The 12932-nt window shown below is 35.7% G+C and overlaps 3 protein-coding genes across 3 annotated transcripts; all 3 read left to right on the forward strand.

The window, feature by feature from the left end:
- The first annotated feature begins 207 nt into the window (after positions 1-207).
- Positions 208-4258, forward strand: LOC114531079. Its single transcript, XM_028552724.1, has 7 exons — positions 208-358; positions 433-521; positions 663-882; positions 2087-2210; positions 2522-2546; positions 3925-4080; positions 4169-4258. Exons 1-6 carry the CDS (start codon positions 313-315, stop codon positions 4042-4044), a joined length of 624 nt encoding a protein of 207 aa, XP_028408525.1. The 5' UTR covers positions 208-312; the 3' UTR covers positions 4045-4080; positions 4169-4258.
- A 2346-nt stretch (positions 4259-6604) lies between these two features.
- Positions 6605-7974, forward strand: LOC114531078 (NEDD8-conjugating enzyme UBC12-like). Its single transcript, XM_028552723.1, has one exon. It carries the CDS (start codon positions 6740-6742, stop codon positions 7667-7669), a length of 930 nt encoding a protein of 309 aa, XP_028408524.1. The 5' UTR covers positions 6605-6739; the 3' UTR covers positions 7670-7974.
- A 662-nt stretch (positions 7975-8636) lies between these two features.
- LOC114531123 lies at positions 8637-10867 on the forward strand. The gene is made up of 2 exons (XM_028552771.1): positions 8637-8961; positions 9409-10867. The coding sequence occupies exons 1-2, from the start codon at positions 8688-8690 to the stop codon at positions 9633-9635; spliced, it is 501 nt and encodes a 166-aa protein (XP_028408572.1). The 5' UTR covers positions 8637-8687; the 3' UTR covers positions 9636-10867.
- The last annotated feature ends 2065 nt before the right edge of the window (positions 10868-12932 follow it).

A 12932-nucleotide genomic window follows, 5' to 3' on the forward strand; every position in this document is an offset into this window, starting at 1 on the left:
CAAGTGAGCCCCCTACCTACCTACGTTCCAATATGTCACAATTTCGTCATGCAATGTGGCAAGAACAAGTTTTGATTTGCGCCCTAATTGCATGTAAATTAGGATCTACTTTGCTTGCTCTGGCGTTTCAGGCTCGTTCGCTGCGGCTTGCTCACTTGTTTGACATGCTTTTAATTTCTGATACAGTCTGATGACGAGGGTATCTACGATGTCAGACACTCATATGAACCATATACAAAAAGGATAAAAGTTTCCGACCTTATTCCACATTCAAATTATACAGTTCGAGTCATAACGACAACCACTGTCGACATGAAGCCAGAAACCACAACTCGAACCTTTACAACCCCCGAAGGAGGTAGATATACAATTTTTCAAGTAATATATAATAATATTACTTAAAAATAAACATATACATATACACATTTTCAGTGCCAAACCATAGTCCTGAGTTACAGCCAAATTTTCTTGGAGTGTATGATTGTACTCAAAATAAAAGAAATGTGACTGTGAACTGGAAGGTATACAATAATGATTTAAACATACAACTTTCACTGATGCAGATTTTGCACGGGGTTTGCATTATGCATGAATGCACGAAAAGTTAGGTTGTGATGAAATCAGTATATTAGTTCTTGATTTTTTTTTGTGCTTCGTATCAGTTTCCAGATCCGAGGGAACGAAATGGCGTGATAAGGAACGTAACCGTGAAATATTTTACGAATATTTCCAATCCAAAATATATCAATCTGCCCAGAGTAACAACAACCACGATTTTTGGGTTGGATTGTGATACCGAGTATAGTGTACAAGTTCGAGCATGTTACCATGGCAACAAAAATTGCAGCGCGTACAGCAAAATTAGAGTTATCACGGCCCGCCGTAAGTTAAATTTCAAACACTTTAAACGTTTCGCTACTTTTGAAAGAGAGAACCGAAATTAGTCAAGCAGAGAAAGTTTGGTTGCGAAATGTTGTAAAATGCGGAAAATAGGGGCTTCCAAATTTGACGTCTGCTTTTTGCTACGCACGCGGAAATTGTTACCACATTCCGGCAAAAAAATGGTAGCAATGTCCGTACGTATAGCACAAAAGTATACAAATTTGCAAACTTTGGAAGACCGGGTGTCCCAAAAAAAAGTACCTATTTTTAATTCAACAGAACTTGTAAGCGAACTGAAGAATTGCAATCAAATAATCCATATTAAGTGGAGTAATGTCTAACTTAAAGTTTGATATATTACATATGAAGTTTGAACGGGTAGTGTCTGAGATATTCGCGTTTAAAGTCGCAGCAACGTTTTGAAACTTGTCAAAAATCAGGAAAAAATAGCCTATTAAACTTGTTTCAACAATACCGGTTCGTAACATGGTGTCTTGTAACTTATATTTTAGTTTTTTTTTTAAATCGTTTTTCACTTGTTCTTATTCATCTGCAAATTCATGTCCACCAGCAGCAACGCACTTTCTTGCCCGTGTCGGCATGCCATCAAAAGACCTTTGAATCATGTGGGCGTCCAAATTGCGACATGACCTAAGAATCGCCTTGCGAAGTTCTCCCAAGTTTTGAGGTTGTTGGTCATGAGGTTGTTGGTCTGCTGCTTTAAATAGCCCCAGAGGAAGAAATCACACACCGTCAGGTCAGGGGAGCGTGGAGGCCATGGCCAATCGCCGCGTGTACTCATGAGTCGACCAGGAAGTTGCCCCTGTAGATATCGGATTGTTGCGTTTAACAAGCCATTTTTTGCTGATTTTTGACACATTTCAAAACGTTACCGTGTCTTTAAACGCGAATATCTCGGAAACTACTCGCTCAAACTTTATATGCAATATATCAAACTTTAAGTTAGACATTACTCAACTACACATGGATTATTTGATTGTAATTCTTTAGTTCGTTTATAAGTTATGTTGAATTAAATATAGGTACTTTTTTTTGGGACACCCGGTATATTTTTCGTATTTTACAACATTTCGCAACCATACTTTCCAGATTATTATCAGTACAGTTATCACGTAAACATTATATATGCACAATTCACAATGCCTATTGCATGCAGTAAAACCTCTTGATCACATTCTTTTAGATGTCGATATTGATCGCCAAACAGGTGATGATAACAATCGTCTTCGTTTGTGGATAGGTCTTTTCATTGGCGTGCCATTAATCCTTGTACTTTTCATAGCGGTGTCTCTGTACTGTGTTTGCAGGTAGGCAATAATCCATCCGAGCATCGGCAACAGCTCGCTGCGAGTGATTGCGTGTAATTATAAAATCAACCTATAAAAGCATTTTCATTGGATGAGAACCCTCGTAGCGAGCTTGCCATTACGATGAGTGAAAAGAGCTATAACAAATTTCTTCATTCTTCACCGATCGCAATCAATTGGCATCGCCGACGGGCGGCGATATATCGAGACATAATTTGATAGCCTATTTGTGCATTTGTATTTCTGCAATATTTTTAGTTGCATTTTGTCGAGGTTTAGCGGTTTAAGAATTATTTGTTTTTATTCTTTAGGGAAAAAAAGAAATCCCTCGAGCCGGTAAGACATGCATGCCTTATACTTTCGACATCGAATCGTTTTTATAGTCTTTATAAATGAAATGACGACTTTTTAGATGTGACGTATTACTTTTGCCCCAATTAGTTTAAGGGAATAAAACCCATTTATTTCAAATTTAATATTTAGACTAGCAATAATCACAGATTAGTGATGTGCGTTCGGAATGTGTTGATTTCTGCTGACGATCATTAACAATAATGTTAACATGATAACGTCAAGGCTCACAGCGTATGTGATTCAAAAGGTTACCCGCAAAATGAGTAATTTAACAACAGTGATGGCTCTTATGCTTAATTAACAACAAAATGTCAAAATGGAGCGAGCACATGGCCTCCAGTTACTATGACGACACATCAGAACGAGGCAAATCTGACATCGCAAATCTCGATGTGACACGGCTAGGAAGCGTTCTCCTTCGTTGAACGCAATTATGTTATATGAATAAATTTCGATTCATCGTTAGTGCTAAAATCCTTAGCCCCAGGTTAGTTAAACGTGGGTTAAAACTGTGCTGTTCAAAGCAGAGTTAGTTAACCCAGGGTTAAAATATTTAACCTACGATTAAATGTATTTTAAGGACTAAATTGGATATAAGAACGCTTTCGATTGGTCAATAAACGAGCGTCAAAATATTAACTGATGAGGAAATCAGTGTTGTCAATCGAAAAATTATATGCCGTGAGGGCAGGAACGTTGTATTGAACTGCAATTTCTGTGCATGGAATTTTGGAAAGTTCCGAAATGAAAGGCCATTTTGGCTAACACTTTTTTAGGGCTTTTGAGGTTTGCAAAATCGTTTTTAATGTTGAAAATTTTTGTACTGTTGCACAGTGATGTAGCAGGTTTTGACATGGCCAGAAATGCTAGCCGGTAAGCGGTGAGGTGTGTGGGCTCATGCAATACCTTCCCGCAACGAGCAGAAGCGTGAACTGTAAGGTGCCTAATATCAGTAATATATGCTAGGAATATATATACTTTCCCATACGACGATTAAGAATGATTCTTTCTTGAGATGTCTTGAGGTATCTCGAGTTGCCGTCAACTTTTCACTTGTTAAAGATCAATAAAATTGATGATGTTTTGGGACAAACATGACTTCTCAATTGTGCCGGGTTACATAGAAAGCAAATTTTAATGATTCCCCGCTCTTTTCTTATAGACTTAGAGGCGAGTTCATTTTAAGTTCCTAAATAAGCGTTAAATCGAACATGCTTGGCACCATGTTGGCCTACATTTCTGGTCATGAGCACATATATTACGCGACATTTTCACTTCACATACACAAAAACTATATACGCTCTTAAAAAGTTTTAGAGTCATATTTATGTTAATTGTTTTTAAATATCGTGTCTAACAGCTCACAGAGAGTGACATCAACGGGTATGATAAACCAGATGGTAAAGAGTTGTCTGAAGTGGGAGAATATTCGAGGCTAGAGGATGATGCGGAAAACAAATCCGAACAAGCTAGTTCCTAGGCTCACAAGAAACAAGACTGAATTATAAGGAGTAAGGTAATATTGAATCTTGAATATATATTCAGGTGAAATTATAACGACGAAAGTACATCTATAAAACATGCTATTGTTTTGAACTTTACAGACTACAGTATATATATATGGTTTCATTGGACAAATATCTCAGCTTTTCAACATTGAAAATTAACTCTGCTCTTCAAAAATATATATTATATCTCAGTTATGTATAAATATTAGGTTCGCCTAATATGTTATATACGCCCCATAGATTTTAGGTTGGAAATTTGTGAATACCTGCATGATCTTGAAAATCTCACGTTTTTATAAAACTCTGAAAAATTGCTTAAATAACCTTAAAGGAATATGGCAATAAAAATTATTTCTGTTTTGTTGAAAAGAAGATTTACACTTCTTATTAAGCTTTTTTACAAAATTTGTTTATTTTCCTTACTTTGCAAGATATTGGCGATCAAAAACATCGGATATCGAGATATATCCGCCATCTTGTTTTGTAATGAGACTCTAGTTACGTGACGTCAAAAGTAGGGTTGACGCTTAAAAAGTAGCAGTTACTTGTTTTGAGAACTCTTACAATTCAAACATTATCATTAAGACGTTGTTTTAAAATAGACAAAGATAATTTTTATTTCCGTATCCCTTTATAATCACCAAAATGTTTTTAAATCTCTTAGTGTTCGGGGGTTTCGAGTACTTGTATATTTTAACCTTATAAATTTAAAATAACCGTAAGATAAATTATTTTCCATCTTACTATACTTTTTATGTATATAGCTATTACTATGTTTTATGATTAGTATTATGTATTTCTATTATATAGATTTTATTATAGAACATAATGAGAGATTTGCCAGAAGTTATCATTTTCATCCGCCTCATTGTTTGGAATTTTTAAGCTGAACTCGAAATTTAAAAACCAATGTATTCCAGATGATTCCAGAAGTCTTGTATTAGGAAATGACTTGGAGCAAGTAAAAAGTTGAATTTCAGAAGTGCTAAAAGTGATGGAAATGATAACCTGGTTTTGTCGCAGGGATTATAGGCGCTAAATTAGGTTTTGTCGCAGGGATAAAAGGCGCTAAATTAGGTTTTAACTGCATGGCTGTAATTTTTTCAGTTTTTCATTTTTTCACTGAATGTGTGTGGGGGGGGGGGGGGGAGTCCGGAGGACTTCTGTAGTTATTGTATGGATTGGTAGTATAGACAGTGTATACTAAACAAGACGCCTGTTCTGGCGTTAACTCCGGCGCACGTGCCAGTCTTCAATATAGAGCTTCTGAACATAAACAATACAGTTCATATTCGCATTTAGATGCCTTGCGAACCTAAATGTTCGATCGCGAAATTCAGAAGCACATCGTACTTTAAAAAGTATAGAAGTTAAATCGTTCAAGAATGTAAATAAACGGTATGATACATTCGCTTTGTCTTACACTTTGCCTTTGGAATTCGCGCTTATATAGTTATATTAAATCTTCAATCCTGTGCAAACTACGAGTCAAAGCGCCCATACACGACCACATCATCTTGTTAAACGGCGAAATAGCAGCGATATTACTAAAATAGGACCAGAATCTACACGTATTAAATATATTCTTACCCCAATTCAGCATAGACTTAATCGAAAAGCATGAAAAGAACGGTTTATTTGTTCCTCTTGGAGGAATTGCTGTATCATGCGAGCGAAATCGAATCGCGCATCGGAAAATTAGCCAAAGCTGTGCACCACAACTCTTGGGAGAAAAGACTGGGACATAGATAAATCCAATCACATACACATTTTAAATACTAGAATGTTTCGCGCCATTACAGACTTGCGACGACGAAAAATAATAAAAAAAAAAAAATAAAAAAACAAAAAACAAAAACAAAACAAAACCGAGGCGAATTTTCAACTCCGTCGCTGACGCCGGAGTAATAATTTTATTTGTAGCTATATATCGAAGTTAAGTTAGCCAAACTGATATGGATTAATTGTGCATGATTGCGAGATTATTTAATCGTGACATTAAAGAGAATTTTGAATTCAATCTGTTGATTTAAACCTCAAATGGCTTTTTGGTTTAGGCATTTTGAAAACTAGGCAACGTTTAAAAAATGTTTCAAATGCCGTACTCTTTAATTTTGAACACAAGTATCTATAATCTATTGGTGTTTTTATTAAAATCGGGGAGGCACTGTGGGTCCACGGGTTGCGTCACGAGCTTGTTCTTTCCTTGCGATTCGCAAACATTGAGATGAATGAACCATGGTTTATTCATCTCAATGTTCACAACCCACTGAAATTGAAAAACACAAGGCTTTAAAGGCTTTCGTTTTATTGAAGGGGTTATTGCGCATTCACACTTCACAGTGAGTATTGCGTCAGGTATTCCGTATTCGGTGACATTTCAAAGCCCGTTCGCAGGCTATCACGTGCATCGCAAATGCTGAATTAGCAGGACGTTCTGATTGGCTAATGTTGCGTCCAATGTTTCAATTTGTTTCCAAAAGTCTGAACTCTGAAATGTTGTTGCACCATATCGATTCAATATGGCTGATGTAACAGTTCTATATTTATAATAGGCTTTATATAAACATAAAACACCGCGTAAATTTAACTATTTTGTCGGTGATGAACTGGATATAACTCTCCTAACATTCTTCACGACTTTGTGAAGCATTTTATTGAGTAAGTATGACAGTTCCGTCGACGCGTTCTCCAGTAAAAGATTTCTACAGACTTCAGAAGAACATTCACAGCTTTTCAAATGGCGAAGCTAGGATAACATCGTTTGATGATGAACTAACGAGTTTTGAAGTCGAGCTGAATATAAAAGATGGCTACTATCATGATGGTTTGTTTGTGTTCGAAGTAAGACTAGCGAACGACTATCCAATTAAGGTACCCGAAGTTTCATTCAAAAGCCAAATTTTTCATCCTAATATTGGAGATGGCTATGACGAAAGTGTCGTTTGCCTGAATTTGCTCGAAGAGGATTGGCAAGAAACGAACGATTTGGAGGACATTGTACAAGGAATGCTCTTCCTTGTCAAGAACCCGGCCTTGGACGACGCTCTCAATCCGTGTATTTCGTACGACGCGGATGGTCCAGGAGAGCTTGAGGAGTATATGGAGGTGTTCACGAAACAAGTTCGGCAATCCCTTGAAGGAGGCGAGGTCGAAGGTATTGTATTTCAGAGAAATCCTGGACTAGTTCAAAAAGACAACGAGAAGTCGAGAGTGTCAAACGTTGTGAACACTCAGAACAAATCTAAAACGACCAACTCAACAATGGAACTCGAAAGTTCAGAAAGACCAGCCCTGGGTCTGGGTGATAACATGCACCTCCCAGTCTCAATTTTCCAAACTGTGATAAACATGTCTTTGAAAGATGAACTCTACCGTTATGGTCTATACTGGATATATAGAAATTTTACAAAATGTCCCAACCATGGAAAGCAAGTGCACAGCAGAGGCCAGGGTTGTCCAAAGTGGCTCACAAAGCTGGCCAATTCATTGTTTGGTAGAGCAAGGAGGACAGAAAACATGAGCTTCTTTTCAAAACGTTTGAAGATGTTCCAAAGATTCCCAGTTACTTCCAGAACATTGATATGGAGTGCATAGTTGATACTTGTCTTACAAAACAATACTTATAAAGCATTGGAATTCTTGTATATCTTGAAAACAATCTAGTTATGCTTAGGTAATCGTTATTAGATACATATAATCATCAAACAAATATTGTTTTAATAATTTAATTACCATAATACAAGGCTGGATCCAGTATTTTGGCTGACTGATGCGATTATTAAATTATGTGTATAAATATTAACCTATTAGTGAATATTGTAAAAGTTACAGTTTTGTTATATTTTCTATTTAAATTCATAATTCTGTATATGTATGTATTTAAACTCATTAGCTTCAAAATGCTCAGAATGTGGGGGAATGAATGTGTATAGCCACTAAGGCATAACATATTCCCTAAAATAAAAAATTTTGTACTCAAACCTGAGGCCAGTTGTATAAAACAGGACTAGTTACTAACCTGTGTAGTTAAGGACATAATTGGCCAATCAGAGTTGTGTATTTCTGAGCTAACTATTAAAGATGTATCAAATGTGGTATAACAACTGCCTAAATAGACAAAACACTTCTCTGTCTATTTAGGCAGTTGTTTTACAACATTTGATGCTAAGTTGTTTGAAGATGCTGCCATGCTGCTCCTTGGTTATATTAAAATGTAGTTTAAATGTTTTCTATACAACTGGCCCTACCTTTCTTTTTGTGGATACTGGTACTACCATAGTGCTGCAAATTTTTCAGGCAAATTCCGAGCAAAATGATGGTAAACTGCACATGCCCAGCAAGTGCATCAAGAAGTGTTCATGAATGATACTGCTGTGCTTTTTGAAACTAACATTTTCCAGGTATTTGTGTTAAGGTATCAAGCATCGTTTCTATTTTTATAGCGTGGTAGAACGAAGAAAATACCACCACTGGTACAGATTTAATATTAGTGTTAAACCATAAATATTAATATAAAGAGCACTGGAAGTCTGGAACTAGTAAACCAAGTAGTTAAAGATGGAGACTAAAAAGCCTTTCTTTATGTATAATATAATTATTTAAGATTTTAAACATGGCAAATATAGAGCTAGCGCGTGATGTTCAAAATCTTCGAGAAAACATATCCCGTTTATTTAACGGCGAAGCGAGAATTATCGACTTCAACACGGAAGAACCAAGTATTAAAGTAGAACTGTACTTCAAAACTGGCTTCTATAAAGGAGGGACGTTTGTTTTCCACGTAAAGCTTTCGCCGAACTACCCACATGGAGAACGGGTTGTTATATTTCTAACCAAAATCTTCCATCCTGGTGTTGATGAGGAGAAATGTAGCCTTTCTGGCCTAGGTATGTGTTACTAATTACTTTATATATGTTTATGTGTTACTAATTTAGGTAATGTGTTACTAATTGCCAACTTTATTTGGCTGTATTTTCCGTACTTTACAGTACTTCACAGCCAAACTTGGCAATTTTACTACATTTAGTATGCACTTTTTGGAAACTCCTTTTTTCTCGGTCCAACCAAATGTTTGTCTATTATGCTGCATCAATTTTTGGAATATATTTGACATAAAATAGACACTTACATCAAGCCTGACGTAAAAATTAGTATAGAGGTAATCATGTGATGCCAAGTTATAATGTTGTTATACTAATATACTATATATCATTTGATTCTTGCTTGAATGATAGATCTCTCTACATGATGATCTACTTTAGTAGTATGTAGAGGCTATGTATAAAATAGGCTACTTAATTCTGACTGTACATTGCAATTATTTTACAAATTAGATATCAGTTATGGCAGTTTAGAAGAGATTGTTAAGGATGTATACAATCAAATCAGAAACCCAAATTTTCAAGCTATTCAGCATCCACTATTTTATGATGACTTGTTCATCGAAGACCAAAGTGTATTAAGGGCAAAATTTGCTGAAGACGTTCAGATGTCATTAAAAGTTGATGAAATTTTGGCAGAAATGAATGCATTAGGTAAAACAGTGGTGGGACCAAAATAATCATGGTCCTGGAAATGCCAGTGAAGTATCATAATTTTTTGCTATTATTCATGTATTGTTTATGCAGCAGTTTAGTCATACCATGTATACTCCAACTTGTTATAGTTTAATTATTTGAACTGTTTATAATGTTATACCAAATTGAAATTACCTGTTTATCCCAGTATATATGTTATTTCAACATTGATAGAAAATAATTCCAAAGTTTTATATCAAGATTTTTGTCAGGGCCCTAACATATTATTTTCAATGTTAGAAAGCCATAGTTAGAAATCTAATTCAAAAGTTTTAAAAAAAATTAATGCAAGAATGGTATCTGGCATCCAAACCAAATAGAAGAAACAAATTCTGAATTTAAGGTGTAGTGTACAAGGGTTTTAGTGGGGGAATTCAAAATTTTGGAAAATCGGAAAAATTGGATCTGTGTTTATTTATGGTACAAATTCATGATTAAGGAAAGGAAATCTAGAATAGAAGGTATAGAATCTGCGGTTTAAAGAGAAAAACATATAATGAAAGATCTTAAAAATCCTGGTTGTGGAATTAGTTATTCTCCCAAGCAAATCTATTTTTCTTTAATTTAATATATCTATAAACTGTTTAATTGGAGGTTCTTCAATATTGAAGTATATACAACAGGCATTTATAAGATACATATCTTGTAGGAAGATTCCTAGATAACAAGAATATTTAATACCAAGAATATTTAATAATGAAATATAGAAATATTATTTGTCATTTTATATTAAAACTATACGTACCAGAATTTTTTATTCACTTATCGCTTCACGGCTGCTTTTAAAACCTATCAGTTCATTATCGTTGCTTGAGAAAAAAAGTAACTCTCCGATCAAATCTCTGTTACCTTTAGACAGTTTTAACCATGGATTTGGCAGTGTTTTCGACAGGTTTTCTATTCGTATTGAAAAAGAAAGTCGCCATTTTGGATGAAAAATTGGCGCCAAAATATTGCTAAAAACCAGGGCGCTTCGAACAACAATGGCATGATGGTGTTCGAACAACTTCGATTGTGATTGGTTCATTCGTTCACATGACTTTAAATAAATGCAATGTTTCCCGCCAGGGAAACAAGTTAAAAATTGTTGCCTGCATATAAATGAAAAGACGCTGAAATGTATTTATATTTTAGTGCTTTCCGTGAGCTATAATTTATGTTAGGTATTTATAGTATGGGACTATGGGAATTAATCTTGCAGTCTGCCATAATATATATGGTATATAGACCAAGACCACGTCATCTGTGATCAGGGGCGGCGTGGCACTAAAATAGGGACCGGGAATCATAGTGATGAGGGTCCACTTTCCAAAGTAAAAATCCAAATTTTCATGCAAGGGTTAGAACAAGTCAAAATGTAAATTTATATACCTTCAACCGAGCACTGAAATTTCTTAATGTTTCGTAAGGCTTTGTTACTAATTTGGACCCAAAAAATTTTAATTTGGGGCCCATTGTAGCTAAATTTGCAGGGGCCCACCGGGAAATTTCCCGGTCTGCCGGTGGGCCACGCCGCCCCTGTCTGTGATATCAAAAAGTTTTCTTATTACAAAAAACTACAAACTGTGGGCTGTCAGTCCATAGCCTTGAATTTATCTGTCTCAATGACGCTAGACATGATATGTAAGCAAACAAAGACAGTCACCTTGACTTTTTAGGCGCCTTGCTAACTTTCAGCGGGGGGCTTCCTTTGAATAACATACTATACGTGATGTCACCTTGGCCGCTCATGATCTCCGTAAGTTGCAAATTAATGAAACAGACACGGGATAATTTTAGCGTCTTCGGGCAATGAACTGAAAATATCATTTTAATTGGGTTTTCGTAACTGTAATTTGTGCGACGGTCGAATGTTTACTGAATTCCGAGGGAAGTTCCAATATGGGGGATACACCACTCAAAACATATGGCACGCTTGTATGCCAAAACAAATATTTCTTGGGTTACCGGCCTTGTTGATCCTGGGCGATGTTATCAGATCCTACGGAAGTACGGTCCTACCCGTGAAAATACCCCTGGGATGTTTAATGCATGTACCTGTGAAAATACCCCTGGGATGTTTAATTTTCCCTGTGTGTATTTCAGTTGCTTGTTTACGAACGGACATGTGTAATATGCAATTGCTTCATGTCGCTTGTCTGTAGTGACTTGTTTTGTATGACTTGTAGAACAACCAAAGATAGTATAACCTAATTTCTAGCGTTCAAACCAAAATTTTCCTGATAATAAACTCCGTTAATCGTTATGGTGTGTGATGTTTTTGCATTTTTTTTCGTGCTTTCGTGTGCTATAAATTCCTAATTTCTAGTAAACAGTCATCCATCAATAACAGTTCAATTTTGAAATTATAATTAAGTAAAATTTGTAATACATATAAACTTACATTTGCTAGTTAGCCACAGTGTACGCATGCGGTATAATGACAAAAATTTTCTCAGTCATAAAATAATTATTTGAATTCATGATTATTTTTATGAATAATTTTTCCTCTTTTGCTATCTAAAGTCTAAGTCAGCAATATTTTAAAGATGAAGTAAGGTGTTTTTATTTTCACTGCAACATTACAAAGCTTAATTTTGATTGGTTTACATCTATTTTCACCCCAACAAGCAAAGTAGTATGCGAATTTGAAGCTTTATTTAGTATTTGGCAAGAGGACATCCGGATTGTTAAATTTAGAAACGGTGAATTTTTCAATATAATTGGATGTTCGGAAGATATTAGCGCCAACAGAATGACCCTGTCTTTAACGTTAATGATCTTGGCACGTAAATGATCTTTAGCAGCACCAGAATGGCCCTCTCTTTAATTAACGTTGATGATCTTGGCTTCTTTATGCATGCACTGGTCCATATATAGTATATTTTCAGGATTGGATATTATTTTCAGGATATATTTTCAGAATTAGATATAGTATATTCAGGAGATACTGCATCTATATGAATTGATTACCCGTGTTTTTTCAGTACCGTTAGTAACACCAGAATGCCCCCGCTTCTTTATCTATTTGCATAGTCAATATATAATTTATTTCCCGGGCCGTATACAACAAAGAGGGGGGTGCCAGGGGCAGTTGCCCTCCCCTATAAAGAAGACGTATCATATAATTTTTAAATTACTATATTGATTTAAGTGAAGTTATTAGTGCCCACCTATCAAAAATTCCCTGCGCATACGGCCCTGTATATTTTGATATTTTCTTATCCGTGACTAGCTTGTCACAGCCACTGAGCCACGTGTGATTTTTTAATGCGTGCATGTTTCATTTTGGCAAAACAGTT

This window comes from Dendronephthya gigantea, unplaced genomic scaffold (assembly GCF_004324835.1).
Source record: "Dendronephthya gigantea isolate DGI-Jeju-01 unplaced genomic scaffold, DenGig_1.0 000068F, whole genome shotgun sequence".
Classification (NCBI taxonomy): Eukaryota; Metazoa; Cnidaria; class Anthozoa; order Malacalcyonacea; family Nephtheidae; genus Dendronephthya; species Dendronephthya gigantea.

Coding starts and splice junctions, on each gene's coding strand:
- LOC114531123 (XM_028552771.1), top strand. CDS start 8,688: ATGGCAAATATAGAGCTAGCGCGTGATGTTCAAAATCTTCGAGAAAAC. Junction 8,962..9,408: donor ATGTAGCCTTTCTGGCCTAG/GTATGTGTTACT, acceptor TTTACAAATTAG/ATATCAGTTATGGCAGTTTA.
- LOC114531079 (XM_028552724.1), top strand. CDS start 313: ATGAAGCCAGAAACCACAACTCGAACCTTTACAACCCCCGAAGGAG. Junction 522..662: donor ATGTGACTGTGAACTGGAAG/GTATACAATAAT, acceptor GCTTCGTATCAG/TTTCCAGATCCGAGGGAACG. Junction 2,211..2,521: donor TCTCTGTACTGTGTTTGCAG/GTAGGCAATAAT, acceptor TTTATTCTTTAG/GGAAAAAAAGAAATCCCTCG.
- LOC114531078 (XM_028552723.1), top strand. CDS start 6,740: ATGACAGTTCCGTCGACGCGTTCTCCAGTAAAAGATTTCTACAGACTT.